Source organism: Nasonia vitripennis, chromosome 1 (genome assembly GCF_009193385.2).
Source record: "Nasonia vitripennis strain AsymCx chromosome 1, Nvit_psr_1.1, whole genome shotgun sequence".
Lineage (NCBI taxonomy): Eukaryota > Metazoa > Arthropoda > Insecta > Hymenoptera > Pteromalidae > Nasonia > Nasonia vitripennis.
The window spans coordinates 16,830,685-16,857,767 of record NC_045757.1 but is presented as its reverse complement, the minus strand read 5'-3'; the positions used below and the strand labels follow the sequence as shown (position 1 = coordinate 16,857,767).

At 42.2% G+C, this 27,083-nt stretch overlaps 2 protein-coding genes across 2 annotated transcripts; both read right to left on the bottom strand.

The window, feature by feature from the left end:
- Window positions 1-16,653: 16,653 nt before the first annotated feature.
- Window positions 16,654-23,559, bottom strand: LOC103317730. Its single transcript, XM_031927593.1, has 4 exons — window positions 23,097-23,559; window positions 22,754-23,010; window positions 22,503-22,680; window positions 16,654-22,425 (listed from the first exon to the last, which is right to left on the bottom strand). Exons 2-4 carry the CDS (start codon window positions 22,955-22,957, stop codon window positions 22,313-22,315), a joined length of 495 nt encoding a protein of 164 aa, XP_031783453.1. The 5' UTR covers window positions 22,958-23,010; window positions 23,097-23,559; the 3' UTR covers window positions 16,654-22,312.
- A 1,427-nt stretch (window positions 23,560-24,986) lies between these two features.
- LOC103317735 lies at window positions 24,987-26,377 on the bottom strand. The gene is made up of 3 exons (XM_008216525.4): window positions 26,071-26,377; window positions 25,791-25,980; window positions 24,987-25,685 (listed from the first exon to the last, which is right to left on the bottom strand). Exons 1-3 carry the CDS (start codon window positions 26,205-26,207, stop codon window positions 25,125-25,127), a joined length of 888 nt encoding a protein of 295 aa, XP_008214747.1. The 5' UTR covers window positions 26,208-26,377; the 3' UTR covers window positions 24,987-25,124.
- Window positions 26,378-27,083: the final 706 nt, after the last annotated feature.

Sequence of the window (27,083 nt, the reverse complement as noted above, 5' to 3'; positions counted from 1 at the left end):
AATTTAATTCATTTTATCTCTGAAAAACGCAATTACCGCAGCAGCGCCGGCGCGCGCACGCGTCACAAAAAGTCTCATTAATTACTATGTCCTAAGAGAACTGCTTGTCTGTCTCAATTTCATAAAAAGTTTTTGGCTTTTTGGCTTAAATCTTTGAGTTTCTGCTCTACTGGTTAGATTCTTGGCCTCTTCATTTTTTTTTCTTCTAATGTTATTATTCTCACCAATGCAGACTGCCGGTGATTTTTGGTCACTGGTGTAGCTAGCAACAGTATACACTCAAACAAAGAGCAGGAAGCTGAGTGAGGTCCGTAGCCGGAAGTTGTCTATACAAACAACAATGGTACAAAAGCACGTTTTGACCGTTCTTTCGTGGCTTTCCGTCTTCTTTTTGTTTTTCTGGCTTTTACACAAGACGAGGGACAAAGTGGCTCTCGTTACTTTGCTGCTCGCTCTTTGAAGTTTTTCTTTTATTTGATAAGCGTTGCTTCACAAAAATCTTCAGACTTAATTGATATACTCGTGTTGTTAATTACGAAAAATTTTAAATAGTCGCCTTGAAGCAACAAACGAGCTGGAGTTTGCAAGTTTCGTAACGATTGATGTACGTTTATTTAACTAATGAGCTACGCCGAAAATCTCATCTACTTCGCGGTCTTTCACGATGATTTTTAATTATCCTAAAACTTCCGAGTTTGAAATATATTTTGAAATTGACTTTTGGATTTACACTCCTTGAATCATAAAGAATTTCTAACTAAAATCGTATTAAGTGCAGCGTAACGAATATATAAACTTCTTCACCTGACAACCGATCCACGGATGATTTTTGTATGCATTCGATGATATTGAATAAAACTGTGCATTTCGTAATATTGTGGGGTAGGAATCAAATACCGTCGCATAAGGCTAAATAAGGCGATCAATCGTCGGAGAGAAAGAGAGAGCCTTAAAGGGAAATGATGAATCGACGAAAGAGGCTCGAGCGAGCGCAGTAGGATATTATGAAAAATGATCCGGGAAACATTGAAATCGAAGGAGTTTATTGACATTGTAGTTAGGCAAAAACGTTCCGGCGCACCAGCAGGCTAAAGTTTCAGCTCTCATAACTCGAAATTAAGGTATTTTTTTTCTTGGAAAGGGAGAGACGACGGTCGTCGCCGGCTCAGTGAAGTCGTAACCGATAAATTTCGCGCGATTGGAAGCCATTCTTTCTGGGGCCATGACGACATTAATTAAACGGCCAGGCGATGTTATCGCTATCGCGCCAGTTCACACGTGTCGAGAAAAGCCATGATTAATATCCCGGGAGCGAAGAAAACGCTGAGGCGAGTCCTGAGCATTATATTTCATTATTTCCTATACCTCGAGCCCTCGCGCCGTGTCGGGATAGAGATTTTATGAATAACGGATCGACAGCGCGCGCGACATTTGATTCTCTTTGCTCCTTCCTTGTAACGCCTTGATTTTATTTTCGCAGTCGCAGATCAGCTCGCTTCGTGGTACAGCTTCTGCGCTGTTCTGTCTCTCTCCCCACTGTCAACCATTGTCAATTTTCCCTGGCACAGCGTACATTTTTTTCACCCTCAAATTGCTTATTGATTATTTTTTCCTTACAAGCTCGAGATTCGCGCGGATAAAGATATTGCAAGGATGATAAGTGTGCTTGAATAAGCGCTCGATTTTCCTGCTGCGGTGTTCGATGACCCGATATTATGCAATGCCCGTAAGCAAAATATGGAGCGGCTGGAGTGTACGTTTGATTATACTATATCCTCCTATTATTGAATTTTCAGTTTACACGTTCAATTCGGGGAGAAATAATGAACGCGTAGCTTAACTATCAGGTTTCTGCATTCCTGATGCAGTATAATTCAAGTCGGAATTAAGAAACTTTGTCTTTAGCTTGTTGTCTCTTGTCAAATTCTTCAATAAATAGATAAACAAATCTGTTACAGGCATAAAAGTTGGTAATAACTCGGAATCTCGTATCCCACGACGAGCTGCTGGAGTATGGTCAATAACAGTTTGCTTGTCCATTGTTTAAGTGCGCGAGCTAATTGAGCACAATTTAGATAACACAGTCGATCAACTCTCAGGAGTATATAGATATAACATGCTCCCAGAAGAGGAGTATTAAATGCGCCAATACCGGAGCGAAAAGTCGATAACTGCTATATCGAATGATCTATCGGCTCATAACAGCGTTATCTCGCGCGCGGTTCCGTCGAATTGTTAAATAGGCTAGTCAAATAATATTCGCTTTTATACTGGGATAAATTCATTAGCGTTTCGTCGATCCAAGCCCGAAACTTCGGTCAGATCACGCTGCAGTAGAGCTCGATGTAAAATCTGATTCCTTTTTCAATGATCAAACAAACTACCGAGAGCGCTGCCGGGGCGACAAAGCCCGCACTCCAGGAGTAACGAAATTGCATTTGTGTACACACCTATGGTAACCGCTATTTATGAAAAACGTAAACAAGAACCGCGAGAGAATATCGCGCGCAAACACGAGCGTATAGCCCGCGCCCCAATCGAAAAGCGTATAAAAATCTCTCTCAGTAGCGCGGTGAAAACAAAAATGTTAACCTCCGAAGCTTTTGCAAACATGATTCAGCCCTTGTGCGATCGCAGCCGGTTTTTTGCGCGAGCTGCCCGCGGGAACTATCGAGGCTTGTTTACTTAACTCGGACGTATATATATATATACACGTCCCGCACATATGCATCGAACGAGAAGCTTTCGCGTGACAAAACGCACTTTCGTGCCTTTTGAAGCTTGCGCGCGCCTGAGCTTCGCGGTACCGGCGCGCGCACATACAGGATTCGCTTGCAAAAGGATATTGTATGCACCGGGAGAGAGTGCGAGGGAGATGATACTGCATTGCCAGCGTCGTGGTACCAAGGTGCGCGTCATGAATAAAACATATATACTTTTCATAGGATTCCGCGCGTCGTACCATCCCATATTGATTGCTTCAATACTTTCCTATTTGCCCTACTCGATATTATATCTGCGTATCGCTGTCTCCGTCGTATTCTCGAGACGACGACTATAGCTACACAGCTGACAGCATGTATGCGCGTATTATTATATACGTGTGTGTATATGCTCGCGCGCGCGCACGCGAAGGAGAAAAAGCCACGATCGGATGCTCATTCGAATCGAATGCTGCGTGAATTCGTGCTATGCATTTGCGCGTCTATATGCATCCATGCATGCATGCTCTGGAGTCTCACATGCTGCGCATATTAAAGCTCGGCAAGATTGCTATTGCATTATTGTCGTATGCTCTGCTGCACTGCAGCCGCGGCCTGTAATGCAAGTGTGTTTTCGCAAATATCTTTCGAACGGAATATTTAATTTTTCCCCCCCCCAGCGCTCTTTCTCCTACTGCATGGCGATGCATAAACACGTATTTTTTCGCTCGGCGTGTAGATATTTCTGTGTTTGTATAGCTCAAGTGAAGCGATAAAATAATCCTCGGCTTTGATTGATTTTTCAATATTGCCGATATAACTGCTCGCGGCGCGACGATCCAGCTATTATAGTTATAAACGGAGATATTGGCGCTATTTGGAAACTCAAGTATTCAAGCGAATACGATGGAAATAAATACCAGGCAAACGTTCTGTTAGGTGGATCTCTATTATTGTCGGAGTCGCAATAAGCTTCGGGTCACGAAATTTTCTTCGCGACTTTCTAAGCACTCGGAGGCATTGTATTAGAGATAGAGATAAAGAGAGAGTGAGAGAGAGAGAGAGAGAGAGAGAGAGAGAGAGAGAGAGAGAGAGAGAGAGAGAGTCAGCGCGGGAATATTGCATGGCTTAAGAACACCTAAAGTCCTACAGCGGTCGAGCGAATACGTGTACGCTGTATAGCTGTGTATGTGCGTGTAGGATATAGAGCAGGGGCAGGTAGGAGAGGGAGCGAAAGAGGAGAGCACAGGAAGTGAAGAGGTAAATGCAATTTGTATTAATTTCAGGGGAATTAGAAGTTACGTCTTCCTCGGCAATTAAAATTTGCATAAACAAATTTTCTACTATAGAGCCACTGTACGTATAGGTATATACTGCTCGGCGCAAAGTGGTGTGTACAGTCCCCACTGGTACTACAGCACCTATATTCTTTCATTCGACGCTTCAAAGTCGTAAGAGAAGTAATAACTTCTTAGTGTTAGCGAATGAACAGATCTGCTGATATCGGGCGGGACTCTTTAAAATTCGACGCTGTAAGGGATGTTCGTCTTTATAAAATCACTCTCGAAAGTATGATATCAACCGTGTACTCTTTTACAGCAAATGTATTTCATCTTTTACTATTTTTATTTGACAAAACGTGAAATACAAAAAATCGGGACGTTCGAAGTCATAAACTATAAAAGTTATAACGGTAAAAATATTGTTTCCATCTGCGGACGTGGATTAAACTTTTTTATTCAAGATTTTATAGCTTTCAACAACAGATTTTGCAGATGCAAATACCACACAAAAGTATTATATATTAAAAATTAAATTTTGTTTTCGAGATCGATTCTGAAAAGTATGATCACTTTTGAGTGACTAAAATTTACATCACAACTGATGAGCATCAAATAAAAAGCAGCTCATACTCTTGAAAGGATTCTCCAGTAGGATAAGAAAAGAAGAGTTTAAATAACAATTTTTATCAAGTTCATTGCCAGCCCATTATTCAATACCGATCCGTTGGCTCTCAGGTGATTCTCTGGGGTCCTTCATCTATTTTGCAGCCGCGCAGACGCGCTCATGAGCGTGCAAAAGGGACTGAAATTGAAAAGGCCTCGTGTTTCTAAAATTCTCCCACCTGCTGTATCCTAACATCGCTAGAGAGAGAGAGAGAGAGAGAGAGAGAGAGAGAGAGAGCGAACGCGGAACGGTGCACTCGGCTTCAATTTAGTACGTGCGCTAAAGACAGAAGGTATAGATACACATAGCAGAGAGACGTGCATGTGTGCGTGGCTGTGTCTGCGCTTACGTACGTGCAGAACTACGTACCGGCGTCATTCCGGGCACGTAGTTTGCGTTATTTTGCACCTAAAAGCAACCACACGTTATATTAACTTTCGGGAGCTGAGCGCGGCGAGCCCGCAAAATTTCGAATTCACAAAAGACTCAATCCCGCGCAGCGCAGACGCTCGCTGCTCGTGATTAAATCAGCGATTAGGTAGAGAGGAGCGCTTTCTTTCTGCATCTCTCCTTCTCTCTCTCTCTCTCTCTCTCTCTCTCTCTCTCTCTCTCTCTTTCTCGCTTTTACCGTCAAATATACCGCTCGATGCAAATCGCGAGCTTTTCCACAGCTTTTAAATGCCATTGTCTTGATTTGCAACGATTGTAAGAGTGTATAAAAGTGTTACTCATGCCTCTGTATAAGACCATTTTTTCATTAAATTGGTTGTTTTGTATCTGTCCCGAGGTTATACCTCCTCTATATTATGGTTAAAAGCTTCTTCCATCAAGTCATTTTCGACGCGTGTACATTTTCCCCGATCCTTGCATTGCGACTCCGGCGGCAATGCGAGGCTTAAGTTTTTGTGCCGAGTTAATGCGACGTACATAATAACATGGCGCAGCCGCAGAAAAAAGGCATATGCACCATCACTTCTGGCAGTCGCTCCATACACTAGTTCCCGCACATCCTCCCATTCGTTTCGCTGTATTTTTTTTCTCCCGGTGCGCACAAAAGAGCCTCGCGGCGAACACAAGCAGCTTTTCGTACATTAACGACGAGTGAACTTGGCTGCCAGTACGACTGCTACTGCTTTTGGCGCGGTTTCGAATGGTTTTGCACTTTTGGCTAAACGAGAGGGGAAGCGACCGCGCGCGGGCCGAGAGGGTGTAGAGAGAGAGAGAGAGAGAGAGAGAGAGAGAGAGAGAGAGAGAGAGAGAGAGAAAGAGAGAGTGCAAGGGTCGAGATAAGAGGCGAAAATTTAAATAAGCGAAAAAAATCGCCGATGAAAGAGATAGAGTACAAAGCGAGGGGGAGGTGAAAAGAGCGCAGTGTATGCGCAGTGCCCCGGGAAATGCGAATCAGCTGCTGGTGGCGGTGCAGATGAGAGGAGGGAAGCCGAGCAGCAACGAATGCGGGATGAAAATGTAAAAGATGTGCGCTCTAGAGCATACTCTGTGCCGCGCATGAAAACTCTATTTTCGCTGGATTGCTCCGGATGATACATATAATTAGGCGAGAGGGTATCATGTTTAATTCATGCGTGCGCTTCTCCCGGGCATATAGCTGCGCGTATAGCTCGACCTCGCACCCCCTTTTCCCTCCTTCTCTCTCCCTACCTCTCTCTGCACTTTATCTATCTTTTTGCCTTTGTGTGCAGCGATTTTTAATTGTACCCATTTAACGTAAGCTGCTCGAGCTTTTACGCCGAGCTCTCAAGCTGGCTTAGAGCTATTTGCCACATCGTTTGCCGCGATCTTACGATTCTTATCTTTGTAACTGATTTAGCGTCATTAACGTAATGCTGCATGACGAAGAAACGTGATAGGTGCAAATTAATTCGATGAAAATGTTCAATATTTTACGATGACTTTGACTCGTGAAATGACTCGATTAATCCGCATGATCTTTAAAGTAAAATCATAATTGCATTCGCTGTCAATAATTTACAGGTGAAAATTATTGCATATAGAATCACGCATCTTTGTGGAATAAAATATTATATCGAATCACATGATTATGTATAATATTTAATAATGCGGGCGAATCGATCGTCACAATATTATCCAATATACGAGCATCACAATAAATAGCACATCGCGAGAAAAAAATGCTATATGAATTCAGTTCACTTTATCATCAGAGCGTTTGTCCTCGTCAAAATCCAGCCATGGCGTTAGCCAATTTCCCGGGGTTTATCGGCTCGATTTTCTCTCGTTTCCCTGTATCTCGAGGTCAGAGTGGTGGCAGCCGTGGCGAACTAAACGAAGTTGGCCCTGGCTCGGTCCAGGAATTATAGAACAACCCCCCGGCGGTGACCAGAGAAGAGAAAGAATCAAGACGGGACGAGATAGCGGAGGATAAGGGTGAGGAGAAGATAGGAACGCGATGAACGACTGGCTCTCCGCTGAGTCTTCTATATATTAACGAAAGAGAGAGTGAGAGAGAGAGAGAGAGAGAGAGAGAGAGAGAGAGAGAGAGAGAGAGAGAGAGAGAGAGAGGAAGTTCAGATTAACGAAAAGTGTGGGGGCGTTTCTTTGAAAATTAAAAGATTGCTCGAGAAAAGAGAGAAAAATCTCAAAGGGGTTTATTTTCTCTATCTCAATCTAAATTGAGAGTCATCTAAATTAGACGGAATTAAAAATTTTTCAAATAAATTGACTCACACCAATTCGGTAACAATATGATTCGGATGCAGAATAAAATTTAGCATGTAACTTGATGAAAATAACGAGTTTTGTAACAGCTTGACCCGTACAGACAGGGAAAAATACTAACCGAGCAAACAGCAAGCGAAGCAATGTATTTTACATTTTATTTTTCGCCGGGGGATCTGCAGCGGCGTCGTTTTTGAAAAACAATTCCCCCGAAAATGGGAGCTGCCAGTACAGAGGAAGCGAAAGAAAAGCGCAGACGGTCAAGAAAATGAGAGATGTGGAGGGGAAGATTGGGGCGAGCGAGCGGAAGAAACTGTTGAAAAAGAAGGTAAACGAAAAGACGGAGAGGGAGATATAGAGATGCAGAAAGGAGGAAGAAGTCTCAGGGTCGATATTATCTCTCTTCCAGGGGGTGACTTAACCCTATCCGGACCATACTAACGGCCATTTTCCCTTTTGACTATATATACCGAACGTTGGCACTCCCTACGTTTTCCACTCCGCCCACCCCTTCTTCCGTCGCTTCTTTCTCTTTGCTTTCGCCGCTCGTAGATAACCGGCTTGGCCGCGATCCAGAATTCGTCCGGATCAGCATTCCAGCCGCGAGTATTCGTCTTCGCCGTATACATTCCGCAGGAAATATCTCTTGACGCGCCGTTTCTTTTTTTTTTATTTTAATGCAAAAATTGATGCCCGCGCGCCACGATAATGCGCACACGCGCATGCGAGCCGTCATACACTTTAAATGAAGGATTATCGTTTTCCTCGTACTTGGCTTTGCCTCCACAGGAGGGTATGGAGAGCCATAATGGCGAAGATGCATCGGTGTTATTTAGAACCAACCATCAATATCTCAAACCGAAAGTTACACACGGTACAAAGTTATAAGTTTAGATCCTGCGCCACAATTCACGCCTGGTTATACTGCACGTATAGAATGCCTCGCGCTATACATATAGTTCTATGAAAACGACGAAATATTATAAAAAAAGCGTGCAAGGTACCATCTTTTGCTTTTAGTCGGTTTCTATAACAGGACGTGTAAAAATTTGCTTTCGGCTTTTTCGAAAGTCTTTGCGCTCTTCAAACGCTTCGAATCGCTCTAACTCGCTCACCGATCGTCGAATTCAATCACGCCAGCAGTTCTCGTTTTTCTTCCTGTGTTAGAAATGGAAAAAAATAAATATAACGACTATCATACAAAAGCGGATAAAAAGTCGAACCAGGAACTCCCTCTACATATCACATACATACCTCTACATACCAGCTCTCCCTCTACATATCACACACACAAAGCTATGGCTGCACCTCCATCAGAGTAACACACAACAATTACCGTGGAAAATAATAATTTTCAATCTGCAATTGCAATTCACCCTACAAACTCGCCTTTTCCCAAGGATGATTAACAACCGCTGCTGAAAGCCAACACCTCATAAGGCAGTATATTTACGGGCTGGAAAATATGCACCCTTCCGTAGAAATATCTCTCCCGGGGCAACCGTACACGCCAGCTATACTTGCCAGTCTCCTGAGAAACTTACACTTGGTCCAGGCTTCGCGTATATATAGAGAATTATTCGATTTCTGTATACCGTACGCACTCACACTATGTATACGCGCCGAAAGTGAGAGGTTAGCGCAGCCCGAGTCTCGCTAAACTCTTCGCCGGGAAATGCGTACGTGGCACGCATACGTTACGTGTAGGTACAAGCTACATCCCCGAGGAAAAGGAGGCAATTGATTTATCGACTCTTCTCGCGGCCAGTTTGACACACTGCCGAAAGTTTCCAGGCACGATTTGCGGAATGCGTGCGCGGCCCCTATGTATACACCGCGTATATACGGTGCAGTATAGATAGCTGACATGGATTTCGGCAAGGGATAAAGAGAGAGGGGGGGGGGGCGCTGTTCCGGTGAATAAAATATCGAGCTTTGCTCTGACGCTCGTTCTCCGAGCTTCGACGTGTTTTTGATAGGGGTAGATGGGGTAGATATTGAAAAACTTTCGTTTTCAGACGCGGATGGACTGTTTCTCTCTCTCTCTCTCTTCGCGGAAATTGAATACGCGTGCTTTCCGCGTATTTATATTACTGTGGTCGATGCCAATTTGATTGAATTTGCCCGGGTAATAGAACGATTGTTATTATTGAATTTATCAAGCAAAATAAACTCAATCGATTTTAGAGTAAAAATATCAGTATTTATTATAGCAAAAAGAATACAAGTTGTAGGAAAAATGTTGGCCCAGAGCAGACTCGAGAGATAGAGGTCTTTCCTCATCGATTGCTAGGGCTGAACTGAGGGCTACAGTCTGCAGAGGGCTGCACATGCAGAGGACTGCAGCTTAGATGCATATTTCGCCTGCAATGAAAAAAACGGTCCGGAAGCATTTTATTGCACATCTGGACACATCCTAATCCGCGGACCGGGGACGAAATGGTCAGCGGGCGAAAGGTTTATTGCATTACCTGGGTGTGAGGTTTTTCCCTTAATAGCAAAATGGTTAAAATATAAAGCCGTGCTCGTGCACGTATTTCTCAACAGTTATTGTCCCGAGAAATAGAATATTTCCTTGCGTTTATATTCGATCACGCTGCTGAATGACGTTTAGTTAATATTCGTTTGTACACCTAATTTGGTTGCCGGCTAACTTATATCGTGTTTGTGCCAATTATGATAAGTTCATAAAACTATTCTTACATGGTTCCGTTTTTTCCCTTCGTATTAATGTCGGTACACGTATTGTACATCTCTGGTAGTTTTATTGCTGCCTTTGTCAATCTTGCGTCCGTAGGTTAAGATATAAACAATACCTTCGTAAGACAGCATTAGCGATCTCGTTTCCACGTGCACTTTTATCTAAATGATTCGACATGCCTTAGGGGATTTTTCAGTCCTTATCGCGGGACTATAGATTCCTATCGTTCTATACTATTCAACTTTGGCTTTGCTTTTATTTTCTTAAGACGCTTTGATTTATTTTTTACCTTTTTTATCCTATCTCGACTTGCCTTTTGAAACGGCTTAATACTCTTGAGACTACTGTCAAGGAGATGCGTCTGTTATAGTTACTTATTCAGAAAAGTTTTAAAGAACCTTGCTCCCGCTTTATCTCTCGCATCTATAACCGTTTTGCTCAAGATTTCATTATGTGCTGAACTTTCCAGACATTATTTGCGAGCTTTGCAAATAATTGCGTCTTCATAAAAAATAATATTCTTGCACGTTGGAAGTCCGTTGATTATCCAAATTCCTCTCGGTATTCGAAGCACATGTACAAATACGGAACAGGGGGGGGGGGGATGAAGAGGAGGGAAGTGTATGCGTATAACACGCGAATTATCCACGCCATGGTTGTAGGGATAAGTCATGCCAGTAATAGTTAAATGGAAAATTAATTCCATTCTGTCTGAATGCCTGTTCAATATTGGCTTAATAAACCTACATCGTACGTAGCGCTGGAGTACAATGCTCCACCACCAGATTAAATTAACCAAACTTCGTTAAATTTCACATTAAATTCTGTATGTCTGCTGTCTGATTAGACAGGGATTTTGTTTTCACTGAGAGTAATCGAGTAGATAGGTACGCACATAGAAAAGCTCGATTAGATTCCTCGAGCGAGAAATCGAAAGCTCCTTTTATTAAAATAATAGCATCCTGAATTTTCTCGAGTCGTTCATTCCGGCAACCCTCCCATTCCAGGCCTTACACATTTCATTAAAACTCGAACGGATCCGAAGACCATATATAGAGCCGTTTCATACAACTACAGCGCGCGCCAGCGCATCCTGCAGCTACAAATCTTCTCTCTCTCTCTCTCTCTCTCTCTACTCTCTACTTTCCCTCTTTCTCGATATAGCGCGCGGGCAATTTCTTCCGGCAGGCAATGCGCTAGAGAGCCCCTGCGAGCTCAAACGGCGTAAAGTCTTTCGGCCATGAGCGCTTATCGGGTGCATTCGCAACGGAGCCCATCCCATAATCGATACGGCGTCCCGAAAGAGTGCACGCACCGGCGGAAAATCGCCGCTCGAATCGTGAGTCACGTTCGGCGGAAAATAGCGCGCCGTCGAGCAAAACTGCTGCGGGGATTTTCCGAGCCGAAGGAATGCGCTGCTGTCGCGGGGCCTGACTGCCGTGGAAAAAGGAATAGGAACAACTGAGGATGGTGCTTGGACGCGAAAAAGGAAGCAACTAGATTTCCCGCCGTCTCTCCCTCTCTCTCTCGCCGCCTTGTCAAATTGGATTCTCCGCAATATCCTCCGTGTTCTCCTCGCCGGGAGTCTGCGGGCGAGGGACGAAAGTGCGAGAAAGTGGCTGCCAAGACTCGGTAGAGAGGGAGGGAGAGAACGCGAACAAGAGGAAAGAAATTGAAAGAAGAAATTCAAAGGAGAGAGGCCGTGAAACAGGGACAAATAGAAAGGGGATGAGTCGCAGCGGCAGCGGGAAAGGAGAGAAGCATATACAGCGAGAAGAGCGCGAGAAAGAGAGTTGAAGTGTCGCATTGGGAAGGCAAGAGAGGAGAAAGAGGGAGCGCGTTCAATGCGTTCCGGAAACGAACGACCTTTGGGTTCAAGCGTCTTTCTATTTTTGCGCGCGCGGTGTGCGGGCGCTTCCGCTTTTCACAGCTCCGCCGCGCGACTGCCTCGATTTCACCGAGCTTCACCGATAGCAGCTCGCTTCTACATATACATATACAGCTGTATACTCTCTGATGGCGCACGTACAAACACGCGGACGTTTATCTTCGCGTTTCCGTTCACTTTCTTCTCGCGACGACTTTGCTTCGGCCATCGTTGGGAATGAACTTTCCGAACGTTGCGTGTACATGTCGAGGCTTGATTTGCTCGATATTTACTGTGCTGTGGCGTGGTTTCGTCAATTCTGTTGTACTATAGCTGTGCTCTGCAAATGCGCTATAGAGGCTGAGAATATTTTGAGCCAATCATGGGTGAATCCTCTGACGTGGCAGGACTTGTAATGCAGTCAAAGATATCTGCTGTCAAGTGACTCTTTTTCCAATCCCTTGATAAATTTTGAACAGCAAGAAGCCGAGTATCTTTTTTTACATTTCCAATGTTGCGATATATGGTGATTGCGGTTACTTGACGTGCGACGTTATAATATCGCAATTCACTATTGTATATCGTCTCGAATAAAGTTTTATACGAAGGATTAAACCAAGATTTTATATCTGCGAAAATCTCTGCACTATTTAAGTATTCACGTAGGCGAATCGAACCGTAAAATGAAAATGCAAGGAATAAAAAAATCCATTCCATCGAAATTAAGTAAAACGTTTCTCGTTCTTCGATGAAATGAAAACGAATTTTCGAGCGCAAAAATTGAAGCGTCGATGTTCAAGCCCTTATACAGCTTCGGCGCTGGAAAAATGTTTGGGGTGAATCGCAGTACCATCGTCCTCTACCCTTTTTTTTCCGCTTACTTTTTGCCCGCATTCAAACCGGGTATACCTTTTGTTGCACTTACCTCCTCTTTTCGCTTTTTTTCTCCGTTATTTTGCTTCCTTAGCTCGCGTCCTTCGCCGCGTTCATCGAAGCGCGCGCGCGAACACATGCATATTATAGGTTTCGTGTATACGCGCGCTCGCTTTGGTTTTTTTCTCCAAAGTCCCATCATCGCGCAGCCGGGACGCCGCGCGAAATTTGTGCCCCGATAATCGAAACTCGCGCGGCCGTCTGAAATTGCATTGACAGGGCGCGGGAAATTCACGGTAATTGACTTGAGAGCTTTTGAAATTTAAGCGAGGCAACGAATGCAAAAGCGGCTGCTGCCGTGGCTGCGCGGAATGCGCGGTTTGCCCCAGCTCTGTGTGCGTGAGTATATGTATATATACACACACACACACATATATATATATATATATATATATATATATATATATATATATATATACAAACGCGCCGAATTTCATTCGCGTGCTGCCGAGGGAAAGAGAATCGACGCTTGAAAAAATATTTTTCCCGGCGATTTTAATATCGAAGCTTTGATTATTGCCGCGCGCACTTTGGCGCTTTCGGACGAAAATTGAAATGGCTCTCACTATCGCTGCAGCGGGCCGCTGCTGCAGGGGGAAATACGGTTTTCTCAAAATTATACATAAATGCGTTTCTTGCGATACTTTTTCTTTCGTTTTTCTCTTCTCCGTTTTATCGACACTCTGGACAGCCAGAAGAGAGTGTATTTGGAAAATCGGACGGACTACTGTGCGAATATTATATATCAATGCATAGAAGCGAATTCGAGGATTTTGCTGAGTCGATTGCCTATGCAAACTGGAAACGCTTTTCGCTTTAGATATATCGTCATGCTGGACTGTAACAATGTGAACAATGTAACATTTCGAGCACATATTTTAAAATTTGATGCGTCGTTTATTCATTAACGTGTATACTTTTAATGTATAGGGGGCTTCATATGTACTTCAACTATTATTAAATCGGAAAATTACTCAAATTTACAGTGAAGGTGAGGTGTTTATTACGGTCCGGCGTATAATATCATACACAAACGAACAACTCTGAAAAAACGTTGTAGATAAAATAATAAGCTAAACGAAAAATCGGCTCACTCCCGTTTGGAAAAAAATACAGTATGACCTCGAAAACTATGACGGATCCCAGCGGGATTGCTCGTGTGAGTTATGAACTTGCGATTCGCGCATTCGGCTACTGGCCCATGCGGGCTAAAGATATGCGGGAATCGATATCCATTACCAGGATCGATAAACGAATCTAAGAGCTTTACGACTGTTTACCTAGCAGGTTTCCAAGCCGGCGGTCCAGAGCCCCATTAAGGCAGAGCGAGGCATCGGCGAGCCGTTCGAGCCTTGAGGCAGTGCAGGAGGAGAAGGGCGCTAGACGGTTTAACGATTTTCCACGCGACCATAATTCATCAACGTACGTAATACCGTAAACCTTCGCCTATGGCTCGCTGACTAATGGCAAGCCAGTACTAGCGGTCGTTTCGGCCGGCCGGCATTAAATCTTATATAGGACATCGCGGTTGGGAGGGCCACCGAGTTCTCTCTCTCTCTCTCTCTCTCTCTCTCTCTCTCTCTCTCTCTCTCTCTTGCCCTGTCCGCGCTGTACTTATGTGTGTGTGTGTGTGTGTGTGTGTGTGTGTTTGTTGGAAGCTTGATCCACGTGAAGACTCGCTTTTCAGTGCGGATTCGAAACCTGAGCGAGTCTTGAAAATTGAACGGTCGTTGGAAAACCTTGTTGGCTCGAATGCCGTCGACGGATGAGTACTTCACGGGGATGGAATTTGCTACATACTCAGCGCCCGGACTAACAGCTCTTCTCGTACGGAAATAGGACTTATTTCATATTTATCCATTCCGATGCGGCTGACTACAATTGTCGGTATTTTCGGTAACCTTTCCTTAACTTCAGCTTCGAGTAATTTGATAAGAACTTATTAAGACATGCTTTTAGAATCTGGTATTCGTGTAGTGAGAGAGCGGATTAATTATAACAAAATTTAATTTTCTTCGATTCATTTTAAAACAATTGTGACGATAACTCTACTTCGAACAGCTTCATAAAATAAAATTTAAATTGAAATGATTAAATTGCTTATTCATTCCTCGGTGGATTGTTGGAAACTCGGATACTTTTGAAGTAAAAAATTTACTCCTTTAATTGCATTTATACCGAGCACAATAAATTCCATGGATTATTTAAAATTTTGTTTTATACAGCGGACAAAAATTTACATTTTTAACCGTCATTTATTCAATGCACAGATAACGAAAGCAAAATTGCAGATTAAGTTCATCGTGATATAGGTGCAAATCCCTAATGTTTACAAGAATATCCAATTACGGATCTAAAAGCTATTGTCCGCAGGGTGGTTTCACATTCGAGCACTACTGTTTCAATGAGTTCAAAGTCAATTTTGCCAACCGCATGTTTGTACGCAATTAATTACGCCTATACGGGATCGTTCTATCAAATACGAGAATTTACCTACATATCAATTAGACAAAAGTCACGAATGACTACATTATCGAAAGCTTTATTTGATTTGTAATGCGAGAGTGTGATGTGATCCTCACTTCTGAAGCATATACGCCATTTATTACAGGACCAAGTGTTATTGCAAGGAATCAACCACGAGACACGACCAGTTCATTATAACCCCCTCCTACCCGAGCGCAGATAATGTCACGGTCACGTAAACAGCGTCGGGTCAACAGCCCATTTACTTTCACACGATTTCTGCCTTCATTACATCTATATTACTACATATAGGCTCATCGCGGAGTATATCGGGGGGTATACGATTTCCTTCCGCACGACCGCAGTCTCGCGGACGTTGACTCCCGCTTTTTTCACCCTCTTCTCGCCGAGTGACCCTTATAACTCTGGCGTGTACGTATACCTTCAGCACAGCAGACCAGAAGTGTGCGTGTATCGTGGTGGATATCTCTGCTACTACACACACACACACATATATACACATGTAAAAGCTCCTGTAGGGAAGCTAGGTAGTCAGGCAAGGCCAAGACCATCACTCAAAGAGCCCCTGACAATTAAACAAATAGCGTTGGAGCGCTTCGTGACAGCGTAACGCAGATGGGCGAAGATTGATACGCCAGGGCCAACAGACGCTCGGACGTCGCCGACGTGAGAAGTGGAGCAGACGGATAGCGAGATTACGAGCGACGTCGGCCCGAAAGAAAGTGAAAGCTGCAAGCGAGAGAGAAAGAGAAGAAAGCCGACGCGTCGGTTAATCGGAAAGTGAAGAGCTGATAAGAGACACACGAGCTCCCGGTGACTGGGCGAAACAAGCCGGGAGCACGAGTGGCGGTGCTTAGCGATAGGAAAACAACCACAATACACACACGCGCGCGTGCGCGCCTATATTGGCGGGAGGATTGTTCGCCAAAGAAAACAGGCTTAAAAAAGCTGCTGCTGTAAGCTCAACGCCGTAGAGAAAGAGAGCTTAATTTCATCCGGAGCTTGTGTTCGCTGCGTGTGTATACCCACACACTCCGGCGGAGAGAGAAGAACGCGTGTCCCGGAAGCGAAGGTCAGTTTTAGAGATACGGCCCATGTGCACGCGACGAGCAAATATTAACCGAGGCGTTATCTAGGATCTCTATACACCCGCCCAGTGTACGAAAGGGCGCTATATATATACCTATATGCTAGTGCCTTGCTTGACTCGCGATTTATTTAGCAGCGTGTTGCCTTTATGAAAACAGTCAAATTACATTTATGAAGGAAGTGGGAAAAGGAATGAGTATAGTCGGGTCCTTAAATAAAAAATGCAGCAATTTCGCGGTTAAACTAAATATAAACGGAGTAACTTGCTTAGGCATAAAAACCCTCTCGGAACAGAGGGAAAAGCCTGAGCAAGCTAGTGAAATAGAAATTATTTATTTATCAAGTAAATTAATGAATTTATGTAAGCATAAAATACAAAAGTCAAAACTTATTACCTAATTTAACTTACGCAGTGGATAATCGATCCTTATATTTAAAGAGCGCTCGCTTACCTAATATTTCGGGGACCAGCCCCTACAATAACGCCGCAAATCGCAAATATCGGTGCGCTGTACGTGACGGACCACCCTCTCTTCTGGGTAGATTGTCGATCGAGAAGATGGAGATATCCCGGGGTGGCAACGCCCAGCAAGTCACAGGGGCCCGACGTCTCGGGAACGGGTCCAGCCCTCGCTCCGTGAACGACTTGAGACGACTCGTCGAGTCGTCGCGACGGGGACCTATAGCGAAGATTCGCTATGCGATGACAGCACGCTTGTGTCTCGCCCACACGGAATTACAGGCACTTTATTTACACGAATTATAGAAATAAGGGAGGAATCACACGCGAGTGATTCACTAACAAATATAATTCAAATTACAGCGATTACTATACAGGCACAATAAAAAAGCTACACGTGAATAGAGGCTAGGCTTCGGATCACACTGCTCTCGATCGATGCCGAAACGAATCTGACGCTCTTGCGCGCACTAATCGATCTCAGACCGTAGAAGGGCTTACGGCATGCGCTCTTTCTTTTCTTGGCGTGTCATAATTAACTCGTCATCAAGAGGCGCGAGAATCAAACCGTGCTAAGTGATACATATTTTATGCGGAGACGTATAATACGCGAACACTTTATGAGTGGAAATATTGGCTTTTAATTTCAGCGATTGTTTTTTTCCCTTCTTGTATACCTTCTATGTACGAAGATTGTTTTCGTTCTCTCAAAGCATAAGCTTTCGCGATCTCGAAAGTGGAGCTTTTGGAAAAAGCCCTGCACACTTGAAGAACAAATAAACTACGTTGAAAAGATGGGCCAAAAAAGCATCGTTGAAAATCCACTTTATTCTACGTTATTACATGTTTAATACACAAGAATAACGAAGCGCATTGAAAGCATTTTCTGCTTTGCGCGTTTGCATTATCAAGAATATTCAAGCAAAGCAGAAGTCGAGCTGAGAATTTTTTTCAAATTTTTCATCACGAAATGAATAACCTACTTCAACCTAATTCTTTTCATTAAGCCAGTAAATTTTTTAAGTAGCAGTTGAGAGAGAAAAAGTCTCGCGGACGGCGACAATGTATCTGGCGTACAGCGACGACCCCAGCTCCTTTTTACGGTGAATTATATTTTTATGCAGCAGATATTAAAGGACAGCGCGGCGCGGCCCGCAAATAAAGCAGCAAGACAATAGAGCTAAAAGACGGCGCGGTGGCGAGGGAAAAAGTGGCGTGTGGAGAGAAAGAGAGAGAGAGAGAGAGAGAGAGAGAGAGAGAGAGAGAGAGAGAGAGAGAGAGAGAGAGGGAGGAAAGAGGACGACACAGCAGGTGCCAATTCTTATATAGGTATATATATATATATATGGGAGTGAGGTGGCGCAGGAGAGTGAAGGAGAATGTGAGGTGAAGAAATCGAATAACGCGGAACTTGATGTTTCGGAGTGGTCGTTTATTTGTCGTTGATTTGCGTGACAATATCTGGAGGTGATGCGACTCGTGTCGTGGCTCCAGTTGAACTGTTTCTGGTCGGCTCTAGCATCGACCGTCGAAGGTCTCGATCGCCGATCGGATTGGCAGGGACGGAGCACGCGCGGTCCGGATAGCGCGTCGGTGGCGAGGGCAGCTGGCCCAAACGGCCGGCCGTTTACTGTTTTATTACGCCAGGGATAACCTCGCCGGCGAGCTTTAGCCGCCCGCGTTGAGGTGCGGATGACCGCAATAAAAGGGTTCGAGCGCGGGCCCGAGCGTTTTACTGCCTCCTCGATGCGGAGGACTTAATTGTCCAAATGCGCTCGGCCGGGCCGGAAAAACCGAGTTCTAATCCGGGCCGCGTCGTTCGAGGCACGAACGCTGGAATCTTCACGTGCGCGCGCGCGTGAGGATTGTATATGTGTGCGCGCGTGTGTGAGAGTGTGTGTGTGCGAGTGGGTGAGCGTGTGTGTGCGAGTGGGTGCTGTGTGGCCACCACAGTTATATATTTATATATAAGAATATATATACCTATATAAGAATGAGTTTCCGGCGTTTGACCGCCGCAGTGCGCGCCGCCCCGCGACAAGTACGTTACGGCGGAACAAGCTTACGATGTGCAAAGAAAGAATGCCTAGCTGCGAGATAGGAGCTTGCGCTGCTGCTGCTGCTTCCACGAAAAGGACACGAGTAGTACACGTTCTATGTGGTATATATCTATGGAAGAAGCAAATAAGACTCGGTAGAATGAGATTCACAGATGCTACGCGGTGGAGCTACTCTGACACTCTCGGACGTTGCAGGGGCGTTTTTTTTTCATATAAGTTGCCGTTCCCGCGCACGCAGGGAAGAAAAGTTTCCAGCCGAAAGTATGGAAGGCTAGCATTGATAAAACGGATGTGTATACTGCAAGCGCTTCCCGCGGCGTCGCGCTATACTATTCGCGCAATTCGCTTCCGTATAAATGTTTTCGAAAAAACTTGCGTGAAATTATATTTTTAAAAGTCGCATATTTTACACGCAGTCGGGGATGGCTATTCCAGTTATTTCGAAGGATCCCCCGCCCCCCTTGAAGCTTTACAAAAAGTTTCGCGTCTTTTCTCTCTCTCACAGAGAAGCAGCAGAGGAACTAGTTCACTGGATTTTTACAAAGAAATTTACAATGCAGCGAATTTCGTACTTTTGTTCTCGACATTCTTCGCGATGTCGGAACGTTTCGTTCAATGTACACAATGGGCATTCCTTATATATATATATGGAATTCAACGGTCGCGTGAATGAAGGTATGTCAAAACATAATCGCCTTCGATTACATCGTTTTAATCTTCAATTATTTGGAAGCAGAATTTTCTTTCTCGTATAACCTACATCTGTCCCAAGAAAACGGAAGCTGTCTTTCTTTTATTTATACGAGGAAAAGTTTGGTCCAAGAATAACGCTACAGTCCTGCTTTCCTCTATCATGCGCGCAAGCATTTCATCTTCAGTAGTAGTACAGAATACATATATACAGCATTTCCTTTGAGTCTCAAGTTCTGTGTATCCTACGACTGTGTCTATGCCACTTCATGTATATGTCGACAAAGTCAAGAGATGAAAGGAGATCCTATAGTTTCGATTTCGGTAAAACAAATAGAACTTCCCTTTCGTTACTCGATATCTCCAGTACTACAAAAAAATTATACCTCATTGATTCGATTCCATCGATACTGCGACACGTCAGAGATGTGTGAAGCGTCGAGTTTTGAAATGTGCTTAGTGCATATTTTCTGTTCAGCTTTTAATGCTGTACCATAAAAATGGGTATTAAAGGATTACTTATCCATTATTCAAGGTACACACGCGTATGAATTATTGCAATTTTTACGTAAAGTAAACATGAACTAAAACATACGATTAGATTTAGTGAGATTATGCTGGAAATTGCATAAACAGCTTACCTTCATGTTCGATATGCGCTGTTTCGCTACGATGCATCGCTAACTATAGCTAAATCAGAAATCATTAAGCAATAAGCTAACGAACCGCCTAATAGGAACAAAGTTAATCACGATCGAAAGACCGTTCGTTAATATACCCTATCTTGGCGCTTCTAGAATTGCATGGAAACTTTCGATATGTATGCTAAAGGCGTATAGTTTAGCACTGCATATCACACTGTGTATAAAATCACTGTATAAAAAAAAACTGGATGTTGGAGGAAAGCATATAATTACGACAATCTCATTCAAACTCTACGAATAGTTATACTTCATAATAATCTGCCTGCCCATATGATAACAATAATGCAAGGAAGTGCAATTAGTTGGAAAATACTTTGTCATAATAAATCCAACTCCACAAACTACCATTTAATTATTTATTTTCCCTTTAGAATCCGGATTTGGAGATTACGTCAACTTACTTTTGGACGTACTACTCCTGCAAATGACCACGAATGAATCCCCACGACTTCTGAAGTTAAACTGTTCTACTCTTTTTTCGCTATAAACGCCCACGATACATAAATAAGTTCTTGCCCTGCCACAGGTATCACAGGGCGAGACTGTATTTTTAACGATTCGAAATTGGGCGCGGTTCTTTTCTCTAGGGTATTCGGAGGAGATTCTTCTTTTTGTATTCAAGTGCCACATAGGCTTTCGGGTGCTACATAAGGATGACGTCATAAAAGGGTACCCGCTCACTCGAACTGTCCGAGTCGGCGTGTCCAGCCTTCGAGCCGTTAGAAAGTGATGGTAGCCGTATAAGAGACCCGCCGAAAGTTTTTTATTCGAATAATTTTACTCACAAATTAGCTTCTTCTCTCTGGATCCACCGCATCTGCCCTCGTATTTCACGTTTCACGACGTAGTACGGGACGAAAGCACGTAATGATTGTCTGCTTAGTATTTACAAAGTTTTTCAATCCCATTTTCTCTTCTTACGAGTCACTATCATTTCTTGCTTAGATTGCTTAGATGATAAACAACGCCAATGAGCTGAAAATGCGAAATTATATTTTTATAAAAAAAACGTGTTTCTGAGGATTTATGTTGTACATTACCGATGCGATGTTCCTCCATTGGGTTTTATATACCAGATAAAAGATTCATAACTCGTATCGATCATCTGTCAAGAAAATTTTTGGCCTGTCCAACCGTGGATTTGGCATTCCATTAATCGAAAAACTTTGATGCAAAAAATATGACGCGTGAAATGGAACAACAACAAAAAATGGATTCGACAGACAATCGATATCGGTCCTCCTATCGACTACGAGTTCTTTGATTTTTAAAGTCATTGTAAGTGACGATATTTCATTCGAATTCTTCGATTAGAATAGCTACCATCAAATTCGAGCTCAACAAAGCATTTTGTTGCTAGCGAAGCACACCAAATTTCGCACTAATGGTTTCTACCGAATTCACTGCATCAAATCTACAGTCGATTGACAACTGCTAGGCATCTCATTTACGCAGCATTCGTTCAAGGTAAGTACTCGCTGTAGGTGCAAAAGAGCTGTCTCTCGTATACCATCGGCGGAAGTAGCAAGTATGCTAGCTGCATCCATATACGTTATAATAGTGTCTCTCAGGCGAGGGGTTGCCAAAGGGACTGAATGAGTGAGAAAGAGAGAGAGAGAGAGAGAGAGAGAGAGAGAGAGAGAGAGAGAGAGAGAGAGAGAGAGAGAGAGAGAGAGAGAGAGAGAGAGAATCTTTACGACGGTACGCACACGCGATGATATACGCGTAGTGGCAACAGTATGTTTACCCAGGTGTCGACTAAGTCGTACTACGTGTACCAAGCCGTGAAAGCAGCTTCCGCACGAAACGGACGGAGAGAACAGGGTACACATGTCGGTCAACTCCGGGAAACTTATCGCGAATATAAGCACGTATACGCGCTATCTCGCTGCTGCGTAAGCTCTGACTTTTGTTTCCCGGCTTTCACGTTGTGCGCGACGTCGTTGCTGCGGCTGTTGAGTCGAAAATTGAAATGTTATAAATTGAAAACACTACTGTTATCGCTACGGCCCATGGAAGAAGGCAACCATCGTGAAGTCCTTAATAAAATAGTTTCCTCCGAAACCGTGAACTTTTCAACATTCAATGCTGTAATAATAAAAATAATTTAAGCACGTATTCTAATTTTATAAAAAATTTGTAACTTATTAATTTTGATTTTTTACTTTTCATTAATTTAAAGATCGACGTTGCGCTAAAATTTAGTTTTTTTACTCCTTTTATAGCACGCCCGCAGCCAGAATATTCCATTTGAACGGATTTTGCCATGATGGAATTCAACACCTTACTAATTGCAGTCTTGTAACACTCAGCGCAGTTGATGTATTTTACCATCCATACAGGCTGTAAATAATATTTAATTATTATTATACAGAGATAAAAGCAAGCAATTTGACACGTGTTTGTATTAGCTTACCAATATTTTTAGTTGCTCACTGCCTTCTTTTATACTCTCGTACAATTCTTGAAATTCAGCTAGGGTCGTTTTAGTTAATAATCCACGTAATGTGATTAAACTTCCATCTGATGTTAAACTTATCCCCGAAGCAGCTAAATTACTGAGGATATTGTCGGTGCGCTCTCGATAATCGTGCTGCAGACTTGTTTTCATGGACTTCATACTTGACTTGATTTTTTTATATAAATTTTCCAAATCTTGTGTCACTAATTTATCTAAAAATAAATGGAACAATATTACAGCGCTTAATTATTGACAAAGCTTAAATGTTGAATAATCAATATCTTATAATGCTACTCACATTTCGGATCTAATGGCAATTGATTAATGGCGACGGGTTGAGGCTCTACATCAGAGTTTTCAGCGACAGTGGCATCTCTCTTCCTCTTTTTTCCCTTCTTTCTCTTCTTACTCGCAGTGCCAGAGGTTTGGGAAGATTCAGGCTCTGTAAATAGTATGAAATAGATTAGAATACATGTTTACATATGTGGCTGATTTATTAAATAGTTGTATTTTAATCGCCTTTACTTATAAGAAAACTTTCTAACATTTACCAACGTCTATGAATACGATTTTCAGCGATTGTTCACGGTTTTTCACGGTTTTTCGCTATTTAATCAAAGTTTTGGGGGTGTACGGGCAAAACAAACACCGGGTTCGGATTTAGCGCGTCAAAATACACTGAAATCAGATATAATACACTCATAAGAAAATTTTGTAACGTTTACCAACGTCTATAAATGCGATTTTCAGTGATCTTTTACGGGTTTTGACGGTTTTTCACGGGTTTTCGCTATTTACCCAAAATTCTGGGGGCGTACGAGAAAAACAGACACCGAATTCGGATTCAGCGCGTCAAAATACACTGAAATCAGGTATAATACACTTATAAGACATCTTTCTAACATTTACCAACGTCTATAAATGCGATTTTCAGCGATTTTTTACGGTTTTTCACGGTTTTTCGCTATTTACTCAAAATTTTCGGGGTGTACGGGCAAAACAGACACCGAATTCGGATTCAGCGCGTCAAAATACATAGGGATACATGGGTCTAGTCAAAAGTACTCCCCACTTTTTTTCTTCGTGTGCCGGTGTAATCGAACGCACTTTCGGAATATAAAACAAAGCCTTGAATTTTTAACTTCTTACCTTCAAAAAATAACCGATTGATTTCAAAGTCTTTTTACTATTCAAAAATACAAGATTATCTGGAGATTTTGATCGAATCGTTGATTGTTTATACTTAACTTGTAGAATTTCGCAATGATGCGGGTTTTCTTGTTTCGAAATAGACTTGGAGAAAGATAAATTCTTTTCGAGACACTCGCTAAATACATACTTTTTTTCAATATAACTAGACGTTCCTAATTGCATTTCGTGTAAACGTCGAGAAGCCTGTACCAATGGATTATTAGGCGTGCGGATCAATTTTTTAATTTGACCCAAACAGCTTTCAAACGGAAAGGCAGCTGATAATGGCGCTTTCATGTATCGAACATCATCTGCTACATGAATCAAATTATGAATATTCATAACCTGAGTGTCTGTCCCATACATAGTAGGCATCAGTGTAAAAAATGTTCGTAATAATTCATTAGCGTAATCTGCATACGGTACAGCCAAATGTTCACTAAAAATCGCACGGCTCGATACAAATAAAAGAAGAAAATGTTTATATTTGTTAGTAGATATTAATTTTTTGAATAAAAAAGGTAATGCGTAGAGTAGAACAAATTGGAATTGAGTTGCTTTCCAATTACCCAAATTTTTTAAGTCGAAACTCTCTTTGAAACTCCATTGGTATGCCAGGGGTCATTTTCTGAAGTAAATCATTGAGAGAATTTTTTTGAACTGCACTTAGTTTGTTTGAGTTACCAGGTTCTATAAATTTTTCGAAAAGTGATTTCATTACTCCAAGATTAAAAAGATGCATTGAGTCGAGAAAAACTTGTCTGACGGGATCGAATCCAGTAATCAAAGTTAAAGGCGAAATTTCATTTTTATGATGTTCCGGTTGACTTTTAACTAGAAATGATTCTCTTGTTCTTAAATCGCAATCTATCTGACTGTATACTCGTATTTTATTTATTGTAACACCTTTCACTGTGCACCTTTTGCAAGCAAAGAAGCCACCATGTCCTTTACAGCATTTACAGCCTGCTCTAGCTGGAGTATCGCATATCAATCCTTTCAGATCAAAAGTATACTGTTTATTAGAGATAACTATTCCTCTTTCCAGAATTCCAGAAATCCAGAAAATACATAATTTACATAGTGTTACATAAATTACATATAAAATTCGCAGGCTGTCATAATGCAGCAATTATTAACACAATAACCCATCATAACGCCGCGATCCTGCAGAGGAAAATAATGTTCCCTGTTCGCAGATTTCCATTAATTTGTTTGTTTCTTCAACGAAATCATGCATATATTCATTAATGGAGTACGGCTTTGAATCGCCACAATAAAGAGCAACTATTCCAGGTTTACATAAAAAATCTCTATGGTAAATTTTCATTAATATGGGCCAAAATTGTTTGTCTGAATACTTGTATATAGGCATTCCATCTATGTTAACTAAAATTTCGATTTGATCATCATTATAAATTTCAGGATCTATCATCAGAGTTAAAACTTCGGCGATTCCAAAATACGTATATAGTCCATTATTTAATTTAGCTGTTTTTATAATTCTTGTTTCGTTTGTAAATTTCTTCGTTTTAAGTAAAGTTTCGGCTGTTCTTGGTAACTCGTCATGTCCCTCAGAGTATAAAATCTTCAAGAGTTGAGACGTCGTGGAATTCCTTAATGTAAATATATTATTAACGCACCAGTCTTGTAATTTTTCCTTCAAAGTAAGATTATTTTTATCTTGACATTCGATCTGCAATAGGTATAAAAAGCATTATAAAGTATAAAAAAATACCTTCGATTATTAAAAATAAATGTCGATTAATTAATTTAATATTCGATAGTGAATTATCTGTACCTCTATCTTTATATTGTGAGATTTCTCAGTTACTGCAATTTTATTACTTTTTGCAGAATCTAAAGTGTCAACACTGCAAATATTACTTTCAGCATCACTTTTCGTACACTGCAAACTGTCGATACTGCAAACACTGTTATCACGAGAAATCGTAGTCTTAGTCGACTCTAAATTATCAATCCTGTCTATGCTGTAAAATAAAAGTGATATAGAAAATGATCAATTACGAATTTATATGGATACAACAAACTTTAGTGTAACTTTAGAAATATTACTGTACCTATAAGGTTTTTTCTTGAGGCTCCAAGAATCAACAGCGGACTCTAATGATGATTTCGATGATGTCGAAGAGTCGCGTTTTAACCTCTTCAGAGCTCTACACTTTTTCACGTAATCATAATTAGTTTTTTTATACATTTTTTTATAACTCGTATTGTACGCGTACCTATAAAGTTATTAGGTTAAAGACGAGGTTAGTTGAACAAATGTGTTATTGTCGACTGCTTGCTTAGCAACGGCAAACTGTATTGGACCAGTACTGAAATAATTGAGAAAATAAAAGCCTATTGGGGAATCTGACAAGCGACATTGGAGCGATAATACTCTTTTCTATTGTTTGGCCCGATCTTATCATTTCGATATCGCATACAAGCTTAGATCAGTACTCGCAAACATAGCTACGGTGACCAGTATTTAGCCATTTTTGGGCCGTTATGTCAGGGCTGGCAGTTCTTCCATGGGGGGGGGGGGGGGGGCTGTGATTATTTTGACGAGTGCGCATTTCATAAACATTGCTGAGTGTAGCCCATTCGTTGCATTCTGTTTTCGATGTACATACGTGCACGCGTACGTTTGTTATTTTTCCGAAAAACAAAAACAAAAATGGTTAATTATTCGAATGCTGGCAGTCGTCGAGAGAAATATGTTTCTGCAAATGAATAAATTTTCCAACGCACGATTCGCAGAAAAAGAGAGATACGACAACGTTTATTTTTCTGTTTTTTATTTTATTCAATTATTTCAAAATGTGTGTATTCCATGTGCAAGCGAACGAGAGTGGAATATTCAAAACGCGCGCGGAAATTGTGCAGCGAAGGGGGACAAGTGCGAGCGTTCTTAAGTGCAATTGTTTGCTTTATCCCATTCGGCGTGTTGCTCTCGAGCACGATAAAAGACGAATTATTTTCGCCTATAAAAAGAGAGTAGACCTGCCCTGAAGCTGTGTGTGTATACATACGAAGCTTTTCCGCCGCAATGGAAGGGTTTCCTCCGGCCTCGGCGCGTACACACTGC